The 21,163-nt window shown below is 50.1% G+C and overlaps 5 protein-coding genes across 5 annotated transcripts; 2 read left to right on the top strand and 3 right to left on the bottom strand.

Moving 5' to 3' along the window:
• Positions 1-520: 520 nt before the first annotated feature.
• B0I36DRAFT_374894 (complex 1 protein) lies at positions 521-1,289 on the bottom strand (the record flags this gene model as incomplete). Its single annotated transcript, XM_046160318.1, has 5 exons — positions 521-543; positions 656-697; positions 755-833; positions 1,067-1,199; positions 1,267-1,289. The coding sequence occupies 5 exons, from the start codon at positions 1,287-1,289 to the stop codon at positions 521-523; spliced, it is 300 nt and encodes a 99-aa protein (XP_046011644.1).
• B0I36DRAFT_131638 (uncharacterized protein) lies at positions 991-1,909 on the bottom strand. Its single transcript, XM_046148210.1, has one exon. It carries the CDS (start codon positions 1,802-1,804, stop codon positions 1,340-1,342), a length of 465 nt encoding a protein of 154 aa, XP_046011643.1. The 5' UTR covers positions 1,805-1,909; the 3' UTR covers positions 991-1,339.
• Positions 1,910-2,671: 762 nt separating this feature from the next.
• On the top strand, positions 2,672-4,661 carry B0I36DRAFT_325597 (dihydrolipoyllysine-residue succinyltransferase). Its single transcript, XM_046154245.1, has 4 exons — positions 2,672-3,196; positions 3,268-3,612; positions 3,681-4,073; positions 4,157-4,661. The coding sequence occupies exons 1-4, from the start codon at positions 2,954-2,956 to the stop codon at positions 4,451-4,453; spliced, it is 1,278 nt and encodes a 425-aa protein (XP_046011642.1). The 5' UTR covers positions 2,672-2,953; the 3' UTR covers positions 4,454-4,661.
• A 9,723-nt stretch (positions 4,662-14,384) lies between these two features.
• Positions 14,385-17,797, bottom strand: B0I36DRAFT_350248 (Alpha/Beta hydrolase protein; the record flags this gene model as incomplete). The annotated part of the gene is made up of 8 exons (XM_046156872.1): positions 14,385-14,411; positions 14,436-14,447; positions 15,723-16,250; positions 16,394-16,711; positions 16,785-17,107; positions 17,279-17,311; positions 17,354-17,520; positions 17,637-17,797. The coding sequence occupies 8 exons, from the start codon at positions 17,795-17,797 to the stop codon at positions 14,385-14,387; spliced, it is 1,569 nt and encodes a 522-aa protein (XP_046011641.1).
• Positions 17,798-19,337: 1,540 nt separating this feature from the next.
• Positions 19,338-20,937, top strand: B0I36DRAFT_423020 (uncharacterized protein; the record flags this gene model as incomplete). Its single annotated transcript, XM_046162232.1, has 5 exons — positions 19,338-19,520; positions 19,614-19,653; positions 19,731-19,798; positions 19,864-20,299; positions 20,376-20,937. 5 exons carry the CDS (start codon positions 19,338-19,340, stop codon positions 20,732-20,734), a joined length of 1,086 nt encoding a protein of 361 aa, XP_046011640.1. The 3' UTR covers positions 20,735-20,937.
• Positions 20,938-21,163: the final 226 nt, after the last annotated feature.

The raw sequence follows: 21,163 nt of genomic DNA, 5'->3' as shown, positions 1-21,163 counted from the left end.
ATCCCATATTTTGAGTCAGATGTCGGCCGATTCAAACCAGACAAATCCAACGCGTACACAAGCGCACCGGACTTCTTGGGTCGACTCTAGTGGGGTCGTAGTCAAGTTTTCTGCGGCACCCTGAAGCATCATAGGAGTCTGATTGGCAAAGTATCATGAACAGCTATGGCTCTGCATTCTTTTGCTCGGGGACGATCTTCGTGCTTTGAGTGTCGCTCATGTTGGTCGTATTTCGTGTCTGAGACTTAGATCTTTTCATATTGTCTGCATCGCCCACAATCGACATTTCTCCCCAAACGCACGCCAAGTATGGCTGGATATTTTCTTTTCGTGTGCTCCCTGGCGTCTGTATCTTTCCTGCTGACCTGAACTCTCTATCGCCAGAACACCGTTCTCGAAAATGCGTGTCTTATGTACATGAGTTCCAAAGCTCCAAGCTCGACGTGACTCTGTGGCCGCGGTCGCATGACGTTCTGTGTTTTTCCAACACTACAGGCCGATCTTTCGTTGTTCGCGGCACCTAGAACTTTAGGGGCGGAGGCGCTGCAAGATAACACAGGATTAGCGCTTGCGTGATATATGTTGCCGCCGTCGCGGGTATGCTGGGGAAAGAGACGGCGAGTGCGTAGATGACCCTGCATCGGGCGAGCCTTACCTGCTGTTGTGTGCGCTGGCAAGTTTCTCTCGTACTTGGAGCCTGTGGAATTTGTTAGAGACGTCGCACGACTGAAGAAAATATATTTGTCGGCCGCACCTCCTGGAGCTGTAGGATGACAGTAAGGATCGGGATGTTTCCATGTCTCTAGCAGCTTCTCCGTCTCACTCAATAACGCCTACACAAGATACAGTCATGGTCAGCAGCCGTCCAATCGAAATGTATACTCTCTGAACACGATCGTGTCCCCATGACTGGCAGAGTGTCTAGTCCACAGAAGCCTTGAGCCTTTAGAGCATTTCGGCATCATGCTCCCAGCGAGGACTGAAACGAGGAGTGGGCCGTCGTGGTGTCAGGACCTATCAGGGAAGATGGTGCACTTATAGGCGGCATGATTGACGGAAGTCGTACTCTTTGTTTCCTGACGTCGGTAATGTTGCGGTTCGCCTCGAATAAAGAACGAATGTAAAGCGCCTGGCCGCGCCAGAGATGACGATGAACAGCCCAGTCGAGGGCTAGCTTCAACGAGCGCCGGTAGAGCGATCTGCGCAGAGCGGTCGTCAGAACGAGCGTGATTGAAGGCACATGAGTGTATGAGGTCTAAGTCTCACAAGGCGGCCTGTCTGTTCGACATATTGAAGGGCGTCGTATCTTGAGATGCAGTCCGTGGGTAGAGGCGTTACGTCAATGCGCAGGCGTCTGGCTAGGCGTATTCGAGAGCGGCTGCGCGCGCAGCTTGAACCAATGCCGTGTTGGAGCACAGAGCAGAGGCAATGTGACGACGACGAGGTTGATTGGCGTAGCAAGCAGGGGTTGGCGGGCGAGGAGGGCGAGAGCACGCGGTCGCAATGAAGCCCTTCTTGCTGTTGAGGCGGGAATTGATGTCAAACTGCACACAACCAATTGAACAGGGCGAGTTGCAAAGCTCGGTGGATGCCTCAGGCCGACAGGGTAATGCAAGGCTACGGGTTGAGTTGAGGTATGCCCGCTTGGGCAAGCTGCACTAACCAGGGAAGGCTCCCGGGTAGGACTGGTTGATGTTGCGCCAAGGGCTGTTCCGCACAAGCATATTGCCTGAGCAGAGCACAGTGCCGCTTGAGCATACCCACTAATGCCCAGAGTTTGCTCAGCTGTCAGCCAGGTGGGCATCCGCCATGCTGATAATCAGGTTGCTATTTCTTTTCGAGCATCAATTACTGCAAGTCGAGATTCGACACGAAAGCCACGTCGCTTCTTCGGTAGGAAGGCATAGCCTGTGACGCCGCACATTCCATCGCTTCCAGATTGTGACTCGAGATTTGGTGCTGCACAATTGCCAACGCACACAGCCAACGCAGGCTCGCTTCGGAATATTCGTCGATGGACTCTCAGCTAGTTTTGTGTTTTGGGCGACGTTGCAGTGTCTTGCTGTTCCTAGATCCAGACATCGGGCACCCGTGGCGTTCGGCGACTGAGTACATGCATGCTTGCGTAGGTAAGCGCGTGCGCAGGCGAACAGTCGTTGAAGATGACATGGGCCTGGAAGCCGTGCTACCGGAAGATATCGGCCAGAATGATTGGTGGGCGGAGATGCGAACGATCCGATGATTCCTAGCGCCGGGGGTTCAGACATCGGAGGTACCGGGTTGTGAGACGGCGGCCGGCGCTGACTGTTATCCAATGCAAAGAGATGACTGTCCCACGATACAGAGCAATGAGGCGACTTGTAGTGTACACTCCAAGATGAAGTGTACTTGGTTTTTACTTGGTTTACTCAGTGCGCTGGCAATGAGGCGCCTGTCACGGGTTGGGGGGCAGGCGACATTCTACCAAGCGAAGCCTGCCGTGGGAAATGCCTCTCGGGACGGGGCCGGTCCCGTGGGACAGCCAGGCCCAGCGAAGCTGAGAATAGCCGACTGTTGCGGGAAGGTATGAGATTCTGGTGCGCGGGCCATGTGGTGCCCACACCCACGGGTGCTCCTTGAAGCCAGCCAGTCACCGCCCGCGCCTTAGTGTAGCAGGTACCTGGGTACTGCGCAGCCACCTGGAGCTGCGATCTATCGTGTAGCAGCTTCCGTCGCAGCACTCGCCTGCTTTTTTCCACTCACCTCCGCTCCGCCCTCACGGCTTCACTGCCTTCCATTCCGTCCTCTCTTGATTCAACCAAGCAACCTCTCGCCGTATCCAACTATCGCGCTTCTCTGCGCCCGCCTTCGCCCTCATTCACTCGTGCGCCCGCCGCCCTTCGTCTCGTCTCCAGCTCCTGTCCCATCACGACACCCTCGGCTTGCACGCTCTGTGCCACGGAACAAAGTCGCCATGCTATCCAGAAGAGCCCTTACGGCGGCCCGCCTCGTCTCGACCCGCCGGCCTATGCAGCAGCCTCTGCGCGGCCTGCCTCTCTCTGCCTACATGAACCATGTCCGCACCTATGCCGATGCTGTCATTAAAGTGCCTCAGATGGCCGAGTCCATCACCGAGGGAACTCTTAAGCAGTGGAACAAGCAGGTTGGCGACTATGTAGAGCTCGACGAGGAAATTGCCACCATCGAGACTGACAAGGTACTACCTGGCTATCCGCCACAACCCCTACTGGCTGGAATGCGCCTGTCTAATGTGCTCACCTCCCGCAGATCGACGTTGCCGTTAACGCGACAGAGGCCGGCACCATCAAGGAGCTGTTCGCCAACGAAGAAGATACCGTCACTGTCGGCCAGGATCTTGTAAAGATCGAGATTGGCGGCGCCCCTGCTGGCGGCGAGTCCAAGGAGGCTCCCAAGAAGGAGGAAGCCTCGTCCGAGGCCACAACGTCCTCCCAAAGCGACAACCAGCCAGAGGCCCCCAAGGAGTCCGAATCGAAGCCTGAGCCGAAGAAGGAGACGCCTGCTCCCAAGAAAGACTCCCCTCCAGCCAAGAAGGAGGCTCAGCCACCTAAAGAATCTTCGGCGCCAGCCCTCGGCAGTCGCGAAGAACGTCGGGTAGGTCCAATGCCGTGCTTCTCCGTGATTTGCTCCCATTTGTCCCCGTTCTCTGACACCTTGTTCAGGTTAAAATGAACCGCATGCGTCTTCGCATTGCGGAGCGCCTGAAGCAGTCGCAAAACACGGCCGCTTCCCTCACCACCTTCAACGAAGTCGACATGTCCGCTCTTATGGACTTCCGCAAGCTTTACAAGGACGAGGTCCTCAAGAAGACAGGTGTCAAGCTCGGTTTCATGAGTGCCTTCGCTCGTGCCAGCGTTCTGGCCATGCGCGATCTCCCAGCCGTCAACGCCTCCATCGAGGGCGAGAACGGTGGCGACACTATTGTCTACCGTGACTACGTCGACATCAGTGTTGCCGTTGCCACGGAGAAGGGCCTCGTCACCCCCGTGGTTCGCAACACCGAATCTATGGACATGGTCACTATTGAGAAGTCCATCGCCGACATGGGCAAGAAAGTGAGTCTCCCGGCATCAGTTGTCTCCCACGATTTGTGCTTTCAGCAATAAACTTGATTTGTGTGCTCACACATGCTTTGTAGGCTCGCGATGGCAAGCTTACGATTGAGGACATGGCCGGCGGCACCTTCACCATCAGCAATGGCGGCGTTTTCGGCTCCCTTATGGGAACACCGATCATCAATCTGCCCCAGAGTGCCGTGCTTGGATTGCACGCAATCAAAGAACGCCCAATTGCTGTCAACGGGAAGGTGGAGATCCGCCCCATGATGTACCTTGCACTGACGTACGACCACCGTCTCCTGGATGGCCGGGAAGCTGTCCAGTTCCTCGTCAAGATCAAGGAGTACATCGAGGACCCGAGACGTATGCTCCTGTAAAGCGTCAGAGCGGCAAGTCTTGGATCAGAGTTTGAGAGCGTGTGACTGTAATAACTGTCTGGAACTGGCGTGTACAGGGTCTGTGCCAGTGGCTGAGTCTGTCCATGATCAACGAAGCTGTCTCCGTGTCAATAGTGTATACTAGATCAATACCTGCATTTGGTGGCGTCTTTGCAGGGAGAAATATTAGAACCGTGCTTGTTTGCGACCTCTGCTTGCTGCGTTTCGTGACAGGTTGTGAGCCGGGGGAAGTGAAGCTGCCAGTGCATATTTTGGCGATTTCCATGGCTACGGCGAATGAGTTCTATTGCATGACATTATTTGCGTACCAGTTTACCAAGAGTGATGGTATCATACTGAAAGCGTCCTGTTTCTGCCAGGCAATCAGCGGTGCACTGAGATCTGTTCCATCACCGCCACGATGATGATCAGCATCAGGTCAATGGCCTCTTCCGAAGTCCACCTACACGCTGTCAAGTCCACCGTCAACTTCGCCGCCTGGGTCTTGTAGTGAGCGCCCTCGGTCGGGAGTCAACAATCAACCGTCTTACTGATGAGTAGTTGGATTCAGGTCATGACGGACGAGTATCAATTATACTCAACGACATATATGCGAAAATATCACAGGCTCTGCAAGTGCATTGAGCAACAAGCCGGGGAGGTTGGAAGCTCATATCTGGAGTAACATGCATTTGACAATGCTATGCGCAACCTATGCAGTGTATGTTCGTGCTGGTGATTGCGAGTCTTCGTACACGTTGGAAGCACGGTTCCTTGTCGTGTCTGTGAGCCGAATTCCGTGCCTTTGCAATTTGTCCATCATTCGGCCGACACCGATGTGAGCAACGGTAAGCTGGCAGGAAGTTCCCGCACCTGCTGTTCCGTGCATCCATAAAGCCTCCTCTGCCTGTAAGGAGAAAGTCCAGAGTCACAGCTGGCACAACTCAACCTGGGTGGGATTATCCTGAGTCCTACTCAACGATCTTGATCACCGAGCTCCAAACCATAGCAGGGGACAACGTCCACAACAAGACGTGGTGGAGGCTGCATCGAGGCGACAGGCCAAGATCTCCCGTAGGCGCGCTTCTTCACTCGCTGACACAGACGTGCGCGACGCTTGCCATTATTTCGAAATGGATGGGAGGTTTGCACCGGGCGCAGCCGGGCGGGAACCGCAAGGGAGCTTCACATTCCACCATCGGACAATGAGCATGTTATTTGTGATGCAGATCAACATAGCGCTCACGCGCATTTTTTGCGCATTTTCTCCTCGTGGGCCGTATTTTGCCCATCTCACAGTGTCCCCGTGTTTCTATTTCTAGACTTTACTGCAATTTTTGGACTTCTGCTCAGGCTGGTCATCTCGATACAGTGAGCAGTTCTCTCCTCAGACCAGTGCCGTCCGTGCCGTCCGTGCCATCCACCTTGCCCACCTACCCAAGAATGATTAGACGTAACGTCGTGGAGTAGTTATAAGGGGACAGGTCGACTCCCGGTCGGTCTCCCTGGGTAGAATTGACGGACGATGTTTGGGAAGCACATATGCACACTTAGATTATCGTAGTCTGATCGGATCATGTGGACCGTTGTTGCTATCAGTGTAGCCACGTGGATGCTGGTTCTTCTCTCGGTGCCAAGTGTTGCTTGACTGGGTTATGGGCGACTATCCCAACACACCGCGGAGTCCCATAGCTGTTCGGATAAGGTCCGATCCAGCATGATTGAGTACAGTACTCAACATCGCCAAGGAACCCGAAACACCAAGTACCGTTGCGCACATCAGAAGCAACCATGAAGGCCTCAGGCGGGGTGTCAGTGCTCTGTTGGGTATTCCAGAGTGCCAGATGGCTCGCTGCAAGGGATCAGCTCGCCGCACCCATTTCACGATCCATGGTGTTGTTCAACATGCAGCCAATGCTTGAGCCGTTCGGGTGATACAGATGTTCATGAACCACGTCGTACCTTGCGGGCACTCCGTGAAGCCATCAGCGCAATGCCGCACCGGGAATCAGCAGGGCTACCCGCCTTGGGGCCATAGACAAATGAGAATCAGGCGACGGGTGTTCTAGGTAGACTCGCATTCCCAAGGTCATGGAACAACATTCGAGAAGGATCACATTGCTGTTGGTTCACCAGTTGTTACCCCCTTCGTATTCGATCTCGGGAACAAGCAGTGGCCACAGCCTTTGTCACTCCAATACTGGACTAACACGGATATGCTCATGATATCTAGTGACAATCCGCTTGAGACCAGTTGAGCGCCCGCTTATTTTCTGATAGTCAACTAAATTGTCTTCAGCCGGTGAAAGACGTGTCGACATCATATTATGAAAGATGCCTTACTCATAAACTTCCAGCTTTGTAGCCAGGGCTGGTCGATGTCGAATCTGCCCGGCACATGCATATAAATGGTTCAGATGACACGCGTATTTCACAGCTCGTCTTGTATGGCAGCTATAAACAAGCTTGGAACCTCGACAACTCCACGAGCATACCATATTGATAGAGGCAAACTTCAAGTCGTGTGTAGACAGGTTGACTTACGACCCAGGTGGGCGGACTTGTGTGCCACAGGTAATACATGCGAATGCATTACCAGAGGAACCTCCCTGGGGATGAAGGAGTTCTGTGAAGCTACAGAGCCCACACTCCGGACCAGCGCAAGGAGGAGAGAGAAGCCACCACAGCCCATTGCTCCATCACCTCCATACAACAAGCCGTGTTACGGAAGGGCCAGCGAGAACAACAGCTTGACCGCGTGTTTCTTTTTAAGCGGAGATAGGTTCGTCGTATGTCAGTTGTACTGGCCATGGGCCATCGGGATGTCATTGCGAAGCGTATTCGACATGGGTGATATGGATCGAGGCTCACGCCTAGTGGGCACCTGATAACCTCGCAGTCCAAAACGTAAGCTTGATCTGGAACCACTCCAGAGAGGCATACAAGCAGCGTAGCCCTGGCTGTATACCATACCACTGACCTCTTGCCCAAACTTGATGACTGAATTGGGGTTAGGCATCTTGACATACTCGTGGTACTTCCACCTACGATCCGAATCCCTCCAAGATAAGCGCACTGTCCAAGGATCCAGAATTTATTGCCGCTTCATACACAGCCAACATAACCCGACACATATCTTCGCGCAAACGTCCTTCTCGAAGCGCGATCGCTTGTACCTTATCACAAGCACTTCGACTGCACCTAGGTAGTGTGATTGTGGGGAAGCTGGATGTACTCTCAGCACATATCAATGTAGCTCATTGAGAACCCTGAGAACTTTCCACAGTATATGTATCAAAGGCTTCTCAGCTCTGCGAAGATATATGTTTATGAATAAAGTGTGATTACTATTGTGCCGGGCCTGGTTTCTATTCTCCCAGGCTGTGCAGGACGTAAAGCTTACTGTTGCTATCAGGTCTGTTCAGCACAGACTAGTAGGTTGTAAAGTTTTAATCGATTGAATATGATTATCATTATCAGTACGTGTTACCTATCTAGGTTTCGCGTCAATTGAATGTACTACCACGAAAAGGTCTATTAGTTAAGCCTGCCTGTGTGCTATGCTCGTCCGTGAGAAGAGAGGACGGTCTACAGGCATAGAGTCGTTAACTAATTTACTGGCGTGCTTGTCATACATGTACAATTCCACATGGAATACGGTTGCTGTGGACAGTTCCCACAGAGATCCTCTCACAAGAGAGCTAGCCATGTTCACACGCCATGCTGCACACCTGAAGGCATGTGCGCGGGTTTCTCCCTCACAGTAGGCAGTGCATTCTCATCATTCGAGGGCAGCCGAGGTTTCACCACTCTCTGTTCCTCGTAGCGTGGGATCTTATGGAAAATGTTCTCAAGAAAAATCTTAAATTTGCACGATGAACGTTCTAGCACCAAGATCAATCAATATATACCCCGTACACAATACAAGTCCGCAAATGGAGAGCGTGAACAGACTATGGCGACGCGAATAACTCTAAGTAGTATCCGGTCTATAGAGAGGCAAGATTAAGTATATGGCTCCTCCAATTTCACGAAGAGGGAGGAGTTCTGTTCCATGTTGCTCACGCAACGCCACATCCTCCTCTAGACATCGGGCTATTTGATGTATGAGGTTTGTAGACTGAACTTGTGGCTGCTGATATAGTCCATCACAAGTCGCTACCCGCGTACTCATATCTCATTAGAAGAAATATAATCGACTAAATCACCAGTGGATACTTAGCATTCAGGAGCAATCAAGCCAACCAACCCATGATCCACCTCGTATCCAGACAAGTTTATACTCAAAAGAAAAAAGCTGACGTTACTACTGGTCGAGCTTGTGAAAATAATTTGTCGTGAGGTAGCCCTTGAATTCCATTGTGACCTACAGCGTTCAGCCGCTGAAAAGAAATTTCCGTGCAAAAGTATGTATGGGAGAGACTGACTCTGCCGCAAATGTTTCATCCACGGAAATCTAGTTCACCCCCGTCGATGAAACATTTGCGGCAGAGTCAAAGTTCAATCGGTGAGTAGACAAGAATGTATCGTGACTAAAGTGTGGAGGGCTAGTCTGGACTACTCACACGCAAAGATCTGGGCGCTTGACTTTCTCAATTCAAGGAGAGCTGTTGAAATGAAGGAATACACAAGGGTCCTGATTATTAGCTCATTGTTATCCAATCTTGAACTCAGTCCATGCAAAGAATGATATGCGTAGGGTAGACACAATCACCTAAGCCTTCCGAAATTATCCAAAGGTCTTATCTCCAGAGATTCAAGTTATCTCTAGTTTTTCCCGGCTTTTGAAGTTCGTGAAAGTATCAAAATTTAGATTCTAGGCAGTGCAAGAGTCTACTCGCAGCAATAGTCGTAAGGGTCAGCAGCAAGCTTGGGTTGCGTTGATTTGGGAAATTTCCTTTCCTTTTTTTTTTTTTTTTTTTTTTTTTTTTGCGTACTAGCAAGCAGATATAAGTGTGCTATCTGACTAGCTGTATATTTAGTTAAACTCTTATAGACTGTACCATCAAATATCTGGTGCTGATGAGATGTTGCGTGGAAGTATTACACGTATTGTTCTCCAGCAACCGGCTAGCAGCTGCTTTAACACTGAACTCATCTATAACAGGAGGAGCTATCAGTGTGAACTATATAGACCTCTGTATATTCTCTCAATTTATTCGCATAATTATCTTGATGCAATTTAAATACAGAAGGCCCGCTGAGCGACGACATTTTGGCTTTTGGCTTCTCGCAGTATGACATGAAATTATCTCCTTGTTAGTTACGTGGTCTAGTAAACTTTGTACGAAGCTAAGGTGTTGAGGGCTATGATTATTATGCGCATTATACACTGGAATCGAACAGCTGTAAATCCACGATTAAGTGACTGATAGGTCATGGAGTGCTGCTGGCGACCTACTTCGATAAGTCAATAGATCGCTGTAAGTATCGTTTTCATAATGTGCGGGACGGGAGGGAGGTGGGGTATATTCGTGCTAAAATGGTTGTAAGACGTGTGATTCTTAGCCTTGAACTCTTTGATGCTTAAGTTCACAATGAAACAAAACGAGCATATATGGTTCTGTAAAGTCTCGAAAACAACAATAGTAGCCTCTACGGTTCTCGGGTCATTCTTGAACCATGATTTTGGGGTGTCATAAATCATGGTTAAGAAGTCTTTTCTGGATGGACGGTGTTCTTGGCAACTATTAGTGAGGCAGTGAAGCATATATGTTAGTCAAAAAGGTACGAGTAACCTTGAGAACGCGAAACATAATAGGTAAGAGGGGCGAAAAAGTAATGAATTATAGAGCAAGTAGGGGTCGTTAATCGCTGTGGCATATTCGATACGAGATACGATATGTACATTGAACTCGCTTAAAAGCAGAGTAGAATAAAATGCTTCAGCTTTATATGAGCATCTCTTCCAAAAAGACCAATAAGAATAGAGAGCAGTGCCAAATGCTGAGATAGATCTCCCAAAACTCAGTGAAGTACTTTACAATAGGCTGGACGTTAAGAACGAGTACAGGTTTCGCATTTTCGAGACCAGGTCTGCAAGTTTCGGGTGTCACCGTACCGCAGCTACAACACCTCTTCTTTAGACTGCTGCTTCTGGAGGCCGTAACAAGTGAGTTTTGCTCATAAACCTATGCAGCTTTCTCAACTATACTCTGTACCCGTCTGTTTGAGGAGCACGAACCATTGAGTTTGGATTCCTATTTAGATATGGGACTTAAAAAGAAGCACTTACAGATTGACGATAGCTTGAGGGAGGCGAGACGGATTCATCGCGATGACGACGACGACGCGCCGTCAATCTGTAAAGTGGTGCAGAGCCGGTCGCTGTTTGCCTGACTACTGAAACAGACTTACACGACAACCTCGAGAAACGTAGCCGTAGGCGCATGCCCGCGCCGGTTTAATGAAGCGCGATGCGCACCTAGGAATTGCCCTTCGCCTAAGCTACTCTAGCCCGGAAGGGTGTCCAACCTCACCCAAAGAATATCTGGCTAGCGAGAGCCATTCGTGATACGCAATTCCGTCGCGTGGCGTAGACATCGCTTAGGCGCTCCGAATACGCAGCGTATACCTTTTTGTCCGGGTCTAGTACGGTTCATAATACGATACATTTGTAGGCTCACGAAAGCAACAACAAATGACGCGTGCTACTGAGAATAATATACAAACCTGGACAAGCTCAAAAAGTGAGCGTGGTTATTATTCTTTGCGGTATAGCTTATGTGTATGCGAATGGACAGCAAAGAGTCTCTGATTCAATGTGATCTTTGTATGCATCCATCCAGATAAAGTGTTGATCTTCCTAATATTAGATCATATGCGGTATGGCGTATTATACTTACGGCTGAAGGCTGATGCAGCATGTACCTCTCAGCGTGAATGTTATTTTAAGAGTGGTAGATACTGAGCGTCACGACATACATTAAAAGTGATTCGAGATGGTAAGTCTTTATCATCACGTTATTCATATCATTTGTTCCCGACCACCTAACATAGATCTTACTTGGACAATACCTTCCTGCTCGTTGACCATTAATCGTATCAAGTCTGTCAGTCAGGATCTGGCCCATATATGGGCAAGTTCAGGGAAGGCACAACTCGTCTTAAAAGCATGTCGAATTAAATGTTCTCAGGCGTGCGAGCAAACTCTTTGGTTTAACAAGGGACACGTCGCTTTGAGAGGAATTTCTTATGCTTTTAGTATTGAGCATAACTGCTGCTCAACATCTGGTTAAACAGGTGTTGGCATGCGGTACATATCTTCCAAATAAGAAAATAGCTCAGTAGTCCTCTTTCTACGTATATTGTATGTGGGCGTATTGAAAATCTTTGTGCGGAATATACAAAGGCGCTCATTGTACTAAATAGCTAATAATTTGAAAGCCCTACAGAAAGCAGAATATTTTCGGAAGAAGCGTTGCACAGAGTCTATGGCCTAATAGTGCATCATTGACGAGGTCTACTGAGCAGTAGTAGAAGCACTCATATTTATCAAGCTACCCTCTCGCTAGACTGGCTATTAGCAGGACAGGTATCTATTAAAGCTGATCATTTTTATTATGACTATTTGTTCAGTATTCATGAGATAAATATACCCACGCCTTCATTTAAGATAGAATCGTCTGCAGAACATAATGAGAAAGTTGTTCATTATTATAGACTGAGCGGGGATGTACTTGGGTAAAGGGCAACAAACATCCAAGAGTACTATGATCTTTCAAGATTCGTGAAGCTCGGTATCAGTCCCATTTCTGTAGTCCACTCAGAAGGAGAAGTGAAGAAGGTCCTGAGTGTTCCAGATCTCGATCTGTGGATGTGGGTGAACCATCCCTGCTTTTGGGTACAATATCAAAACTTCGTTACCTTCCCGCTCCACGATTGAGCATTTGGCATGGATGTCAACGTGAGTAGCGATCACTTCAGTAAATTCATGAGCAGACCACGACCTTTTGGACATTGTAATTTTAAGCTTACACCCTAGACAGCATTCATCACTTGGATTTCGTCACCAGAACATGGCTTCAAAACATTATACACTGCTATGCGCATAATCTAAACCGGCATTTGTATGACCGTATTGTTCTTACCCTAGAATCAGTCCAAGAACAGCTTTATATATATCTAGAGGCTGTCTGCCCTAATCAACAGACCAGACAGAGAGTGTCGAGTGGTCCAGGCAGCATTGACCAAAGTCCGAGGGGATGTCAACGAGGAGAAGCCGCCAGCACCCCTGCCTGCGGGAGCAGAACTTCATGCATACTTCATCACGGTTGCACAGCAAAATCAACGGCCTGTTCGCCAAAGGGACATGAATACAACCTACTCTCGGTCCTTCTTTTATTGTCCTGTTGACGGCCAACAACATCTTCCGATTAGGCTACTGCTAGGACTATAGTCCTATTTCCCCGGCAGAGAACCCCCAGCTGACCATAGTGGACAGGCTGCTATGCTGGTTTGAGTTGTTTATTTTTATACAATCGATCTTTCTTTCGCCGACAGTGATGAAGTAAATTCTTTGTCCGTAGACTCATGCTATAACCCAAGTAGTAGAGTATTTACATTCTCTTATCCTTTTCATTCTTGGTCACTAACCCTGAGCGTCTGGACAATAGTGATAATAGAGCATGGGTTCGATGGTCCAAAAAGCATCAGCATATACTTCCATCGATACACGTTTCATGTTGAATGAGTCTAGGCTTGTGTAACGATACCATCCTACGAAACGTCCCAAAAGCAGCAGAAATATAACCACAATTGGAGCTAGCTTGAAAGATAGTACAAGTGCTCATTCATATGTATTGTACTACAAATAATACCTGAACGCACTTGTGATTAGGTTTACTTCGCAGTGAAAGACAACTGGTGGTAAAATTTTCATCAAATGCTGTCTGTCTGTTCCCGAAACTGCATAAAGAGCCCTCTCGGACGATTCGCCCATAACGAGGGACTATTCAGCAGGAGCGATGCATGAAACGGCACGATGGCATAATCAGTGAGAATACTTTTTTCACTTCTATCCACTTTTGATATAATACAGCTGTGTAGCAAGTGTAGTGCACTACAGTGTCTCAATCAATAAGGAGAAACCATGTCTCGTGAAATTATCAACCTGAACCATAATTTGAGATTATGCGGACATTCAACTTTCAATCCTTTTGTCAGTGTATAAAGAGAGGTAGTGAATGATTCAGAATACTTTTTACAAGCCAGCATCATACTACGTCTCGCTCAAATCAGACAGGAGAAATCTTGGGTTGACAATTTGTTCTACTGATAATGATACGCGTGACCCAATAGCGTTCGGGGTTCAGCGGTGCTCGGAGTACATAGTGTCACGAATCGCGCGAATAGGCTGGGCTGAAGATACGTACTTTGTCTTCCCCGGCTACTACGCTACGCAACTGGTTAAACCTTGTTCTGAATGCAAGCGGCAGTCCTCGCACCCATGGATTTCCGTGGTAGGATGCCCGTCGTACGATATTCCTCCAGCGGTTCTCGTGTAACGCTGTTTCAATCCGGAGTCCGTACTATACACAGTGCAGTCTTCTCAATATCATTGGCTATGCTTCAGAATGACACCATTACTTCAATCTGTGGTTTCCTGTACCATAGTAGTAGTATCCGGCGAACCTAGGTCTACGACGCCTTTGCGAAGAAACACACTGATATGCAGGATAACAACACAGTAGCAAAACATTATGCCTTGCCTTTCCAGGCTTGTGCGCCTTGCCCGTTACTTATTAGTCACTACCAGTTGTCACTGAGAAGATGACAGGTGCAGTTTCATTTCGTCTGGCTCGCCCCCGTGTTGGTTGACTAGATCTGTACATTGTAGCTTATATTATCGAGAATAGAGTTGAATACTCGTTTTTGGAGCAGTTATGATGGAACCCGCTGATCCCATCTGTGGCGAGCTCACTCGATAGAATCAAGCAGTGACTTCTTCTGAGACAGCCTAATGAAATACATTAAAAATTACCATACTCATATGCTATTGCAGATCTGTTAGTACTAGTCTACTATTACATGGGAAGGGACGTTTTTACACTTGAAGATTAACTCCCTCTGGAGCTACGGGTAGCCGGAGTACAATGAATTAAAATCGAAGTGGCTGAGGTTGTTCTTGCCAGCTCCCGTAGGTATCACGGCCTATTTCTTCACATTTGAGTCTTCTCGACCATCCCTAGATTCTTCTACTAAAATCGATTACTTGCCGGTTTCTTCGTCTGCAATTGCCATTTACTACTTGTCAAGCTTGGCCGGTATGGCAGCCAGGGCGGTAACTTGAAGTCGGTCGAGGAGAAAGCGCTCTGGAGGTAGAACATTTTTCCTGCTGTCTTGCCAATAGCTGACACTTCAACCATTCAGATAAATATATACCCGAGTGGTGTCCATCTAGTTCCACTGTTGGGAAATCAACAAGAACAACAATACGCTACGAAGTGTATAGCACCAGTAGTAAGGGACATGTTGGTAACAGATGGAAGGCATTTGATGTGCTAGCGATTTGCTGCTGTTTGGATTACGGTACCTGCATCAAATGGTTGGCGAAGTTTCTGCCATATACCATGTCATATTTTCCTTTGCACGAGCCGAGTGCTCAGTTTTCCCATTATAGTCATTGCGAGTTCATTCACAGTAGATTTTGAAAGTTAATGATGGTACTTGGCAAGACCATCAAAAGAACAAGAACATGACCTTATTGCCCCTTAGGTTGTTGACCTTTCGGGTCATCTGAAACAACAACTTTTCGTGTCATCTGAAACCATCCTTACAGATATGCATGCTTCCAAATCGTACTAAGCTTGGTAGACCAAGGTGGTAGAGCAAGGTGGCAGCGCACTCATTAATTCTTGGTCTTGGGTGTGTGATTAATCATTCATGATCAGCATAGATTCAATTATTGACAGCCATTTTCTCAAGTATTCCACATAAGTACGCAGCAGCAAGCCACTCGTCACTTTCATGATCGACTCTTGTATGAAAATGGTTTGTGCTCGGCTAAGTCTATCTGTCCTTTTGTCCCTAGTCAATATGGTACTCTTTGCGATATGCCTCCCCAGAAATTGCATCGCTCCGCCCTGCCAGCTTCCCATGTCCGTAAATCAGCAATATTAACAGTGTTTACTACGTCGTTCCCAGAACGCACCATAAATTGCAGTGTGTCCGTCACTACTGTTGTTGTTTCTATTCCCCCAGTGGTATTGAGATTTAGCTGCACCGGGTGGTCCTGGGTAAATTGTGGCCATAGTAATTGCCCTCCCACCAGGGGAACTGAGGCGTTCTCTTTGTACCCAGTAGCGATATCGGCTGGGATGGTAGGGCAGTCGTTGGTAATAAATGCGGACAGCATGTTCTGCAACGCATGGCGAAAACCTGGAGCAATGCTGGTGAAGCCCAAGCCAAGATTGAAAATAGCAGCGAGATCTGCGCCGTGGTACGATGCCGTCAAGGAGTACTGATATCTCCATACTGAGCGGTTATGGCGACTGAGAGCTTCCGACAGCCACTGAGCGGGACAAGCAAATGTCGTTTCTGCAGCCATGTTGAACACAGTTTGCTGTATCCCCGTGGCCATGCCCGATTGTAGTAGCGCAGATGGCGCGGAATTGCCTGTCGTATCAAATATCATCCGAGAACCATATTCGAGAGCATCGTCAACGCGGTAAAGCCCTTCAATGTGGGCATGATCGGCCGCGTTCAAATTTGGGTATTGTGATCTGATGAAATCGTCGTACTGCTGTTTGTTGTTGACTCTTGGGTTGGTCAAGGGCACACCTTCGTTGGCATTGGTCTGTATAAGTAGGCATGCGTGTTAACAATGTGATGCTGGTCATGAGGTGCTGGTACGGAAATTGCCCCTTGACTGATGCTCATCATTTTCTTGCCAATGGACTTGGCCAAGGTATCGAGGTTCAGATCTGTAGAGCCACTTACACCGACCAAAATACGCTTGCCGGCCACCCGGCCCTCTAAAAGCTGCGATGTGGGCCTGCTTCTAACAAAGCGACCATCGACCACGGGCAGCCATGCGAAACTGCCGAAATACCCCTGCGTAGCGGCAACTGCTTCGCTCGCATTTTGCAACACACTGGTGTCAGCTGCGACTAAGCACTCGAAGACGAGATCGCCACAACTTTGTGCTGTCGCCCTGCTGGCACACCCTGCTAGTTCCGCGAATTTACGAAAATGTTCCGTTGGATACTCATCATTGTACGCATAAATCGGTGGCAGACATGGGCTTGACATGTAGATCTAGACGCACTAGTTCAGTCATGATCCTGACTGCGGCAGGGAGTTGAGATGACCCAGAGCTGCAAGTACTCACATTGGAGAAAAGACCTTCGTCACGGCCACCGTAAGCAAGAGCTTGATGTAGAGTCGAGCCTGCTCCTGACGACTCGCCGGCCACAGTCACCCGGCTCGGATCTCCTCCAAAGTGTGCGATGTACTGCTGCACCCATTGAAGAGCTCGGCGCTGGTCCAGCAGGCCAGCATTGAGCTGGCCTTTGGCTCTGACTTCTCGCGAGGCAAGAAATCCAAATGCACCAAGCCGATACTGGATCTCCACGGCCACGAAGCGGTAACCACCAGCAGCGATCCAGCCACTTGGATCGTAGCGTGCTCCGAAGAGAGAGTAACCGCCCCCATCTAATGCGCCGCGCTGTCAGAAACGTATGCGGATAGGGATGTCATGGGCTTTCTTGTCGATCTTAGGCATCAGGCAGCTCGGTCATCTCCTGCACTCGCAACGCGCACGAGAAACCTGCACTTACAAAGAGCTTGCTCGATTCAGGGTTGAAGAGGGAAGGTGGAACTCACGGATCCAGACGAGGACAGGCAGGCCGTTTGCACCTGCAGGTGCGTATACGTTCAGGTAAAGGCAGTCCTCGTTACCTGGCCCGCCATTGAAGCCGTACTCGACGGGCGTGGCAAAGGCACCTGCCTGTGGGCAGAGTGGCGGTAGGTCTGTTGCGTCGATAATTCCAACAGCGCTCTCATCAAGGGGCGGCTGTGGCATCTGCCAGCGTAAGGGGCCAACGGGAGGAGCGGCATAGCGGATGCTGCGAAGGGTGCGCCACTCCGCATCGAGTCAGCGGTGCAAAAGTGAAGGACTCGTATTGCACTAGGCACCTATGAGCTTCTGGGGGAGCACAAGGTGTGACAGAATGAGACTGACCCTCTCCAGATGTCGAGACCGCGCTTGGCATCGTATAACCCCCGATAGCGCGCGTACCCGAGGTCAACCAGCCGCGGATCCAAGCCTATAGCAACTCCGACCACGGCTCTCGCGAGCAGCAGGAAAACCAGACATGCAGTAGACAGAGAGATAGGTTGCATTGATCCTCGGGGCTGCACTAGAAGGTAGTGACAAGGCGGCGTGGGTGGAGGCTGTCGGTCGGGACAAAGCAGGGCGAGCGACGACAGTGATGAGTTACATGGCAGAAGCAGAACGGCAGTCAGTTCCATGATAGACGATGCGGCTCGCCTACGCAATATATACACGGGGCTAGCTGGCTAATTTGTTGAATATTGAAACCTGGCTCTGCTCGGCTGCAAGAACGGCAGGGCGATGAGGGTATTCGCAATGGAGTGTTCTGTGGGTAAGCAGGTTGTGGCAACTTGCTACAGCCACGGCTGACAATCTTGCGCAAGGACATCACTTTTGAGAGCTGCTCTGAAGAGGAAAAGGTGCCGTCTCTGGCGTGGCTCCAAGTATCGATCAGGCTGGTCGATTGGATCAAGATGCCGTTGTCCTGACCTCCCACATACAGACGTCGCTGGCCTTCATGGATTAACCCACCAGACCCGCCGTCGAGTGCGAGCTGGGTGAGCGTTTGCTGCCTCAAAAGGAAATGAATTGGCCCTCAGCCGGCGGCTTTGGGGCAAAGTACCTTCAATTGTCGGATGTGGACCATCCCGCCCTGGTCCGCGCGGCCAACCGCCGGGCATGCGCCGTGCCGTCCTCGAATGTGCAGGCGGCCACCCCCAGAAACACTCACAAGACATCCAGAGTCCGTACGGCAAAGGCGATTGCTTCCGACATGTATCAAGCCATCAGGAGGCGCAGCTGCGCGCGTCACCGCTTCTGGCTTGGCCCTGCCCTCAATTCCCTGTAAAGTGGCTGCCGGCGCCTCGAGTACAGCTCGTCAGCCTCGGGTCGTACATCGTCATGTCGTGCCACCGAATGGGAATCGCACGAGCCCGCACAGTTGAGCCCCAATAAGACGGCGTGCTCGTCCAATAACCCGAGCTGTGTGAGTCAAGCCCAGGATTGATGCGTTGCTACGAAAATGAGCCCTTATTGATTGCTTGTGCCCGTGTCACCCCAGCAAGGACAGAACATGCAGCCGCGCCGGCGTGGCGGCAGCATCATCAGCACCACCCGCCCTCAGCTGCCATGCGTCGTCTCCACGATTGGTCCCTTCAGGCAGCTCTCACCTGACCTCAATAATGGACAGGAAAGTACGAGGTCATCGGCCCCGGCTGGCCGCTTGCCCACATGTGAATGATGTCTCTAAAACAGCCTCGCTGACTCGGGAGGTGACTCTCAAGAAGTCTCATGCTTTCTGGCTTGCGACGGGGAAGTGAGCACGGGATCACACGACCTTGTCCTCTCGTGGGTGTCTTCTCGTGAGGACTAGATTTTCCACTTAGGAGAGGCCTGCTGGATTGCCACAGTACTTACTTTGCATACACTACTCGGCACGGAAACCACCGCTCCACAGGTTCGCCTGACGACTCGCCACGATCGTTGACTTCACAAGCTACTCGACCTCTTGACAGGCTTGTTAGTATATACAGACTAATAATACCCGCTACTCCGATAGTTTCCGGGGTATCAAAGTGCCTCGGCGAGCTGGCATTCAACGCGCCAACCATGCCGTCGAATCAAGCATACACGGACTACCTTGCGCAGTCGAAGGCGCCAATGCTTAACGCCTTGTACGCCGCTCCGATACCACTCGAAGTCCTAAGTACAGGCCTTAGACTCTGGGTGAAAGTGTTCACCCTGTCGGATGGACGACTGTATCCTGATGATATCATTATCACGCTTGCCACAGTATGTTCTATCAACCTTACCTCCTCCGCAGCCCTGGGCGAGCAGGAGATCGAGATCCCGTACTTGAGCATCCCAGCCTAACAAGATGATTAGATTGTTGCTGTAGGTGAGTGTATCGTCGGACTCTTGCTCGGTATGTAGATGCTGCTCACTTCACATTGTCTTTACAGTTCATCCTTGCTCAGGGCTCCTAACGTTCCGCGACCGCAGGGGCTCCCCATGGTCTGGGACGGCACATCGAGGCTGTTACTCCCGACGACATGGCCATGTTCCTCAAGGTCAGTTGGCAGGCAGGCATCTCTCACACCGCCGTGAACTTTGAGTTTCTGACACTGCGAACCAGGGCGACTATATTTTCAGTCACTTTTATGATGTAGCCATTGCCACCACGAAGCTCGCGATACTGGCGCTCTACCATCGCATCTTCGCGATAACGATGTTTCGCAGGCTCACCATCTGGACTGCAGCAGTAGTCCTGGTATGGCTATTGGGCATGGAGGTCACGCTGGGATTTGGGTGTCGACCTATTAAGGCGTGGTGGGGGGCAGCAGAGGGTGCTTGTGTCAACAAGGTCGCTTTCACGTATGCCACCAACATCGTCAACATCGTCCTCGATGTTTGGATATTTCTTATGCCTATACCGACCATATTCAAACTACGGACTGGCCAGCACAAGAAGATCAGCTTGGCATTCCTTTTCTCTGTTGGACTCGGTACCTGCGCCATCAGCGCCGTCCGGCTCAAATATGTATTTTCTGCGGGCACGCGAGACTTTACATGTGGGTGTTCTTCGAACCCCCAAGATACGGTGAGAACAACAGACTCGGCTCGCTGACTGTCTTGAGGTGTTTACAGGGGAAATGACGGGCCTCGGCATTCTTTCGGCTTGGGAGCCGTGCGGTGGTATCCTTTGTGCCAATCTGCCAGTAGTCTATCGATACATCGTTCAGGTTGCCAGCCAGCTCAAGGCATCCATCGCCCAATGCTCTGCCCAGGGCGAAGTCAAAACGCATAGCTCCGTATCCCCATCGCAACGACTCATGCAACACGACTGGGTTCAGCTTCCGGCCGAGAATATGGGCTTGAGCACGGTAGTCGTCCACAATCGTCACCCGGTGCAGACTCCCGGAAGAACTGAACCTTGTGAGCTTGGTAGCCTACCATGGAGCGGAATCAAAGTTCAACAAAGTATTCATCAGCAGAGAGAATGGTAACTACACATTGAGTCATTGGTGAAGTCGAGCAGGTGTCAGTGCACAGGAGACGCCACATGACCTGATGCGAGGCATCGCGTCGATAGAAGTCTCCTGATCACTACTTGGAGCACCGAGCAGACGAAGAACATGGTAGAGCCGATAGCTAGTGGTGCGGGTGTTGTTAGGCAGCAACAAATAGTCCTGGGCAAAAGTGCTAGTTGATTTTTGATCATCTCAGTCTGAATGGGCTGCTACGTGATTGGAAACCGTCCCAGCTCAGGACCAAGATCGCCACTGACGAAATCATATCAACGTGAAATTGCTCCCTCGCGCTACGTAGCACTCACAGATTATTGCCAAGAGCCAAATTGCTCTTTGCACAGCTGCCTTCGTCGAATGCTCGTTTGGACAGCGGGAACAGACATGTTTAGGACAAGCTGTGATGCG

This window comes from Microdochium trichocladiopsis (genome assembly GCF_020744255.1).
Source record: "Microdochium trichocladiopsis strain MPI-CAGE-CH-0230 chromosome Unknown B0I36scaffold_6, whole genome shotgun sequence".
NCBI classification, from domain to species: domain Eukaryota; kingdom Fungi; phylum Ascomycota; class Sordariomycetes; order Xylariales; family Microdochiaceae; genus Microdochium; species Microdochium trichocladiopsis.
This window is presented reverse-complemented; position numbering and strand designations above follow the sequence as displayed.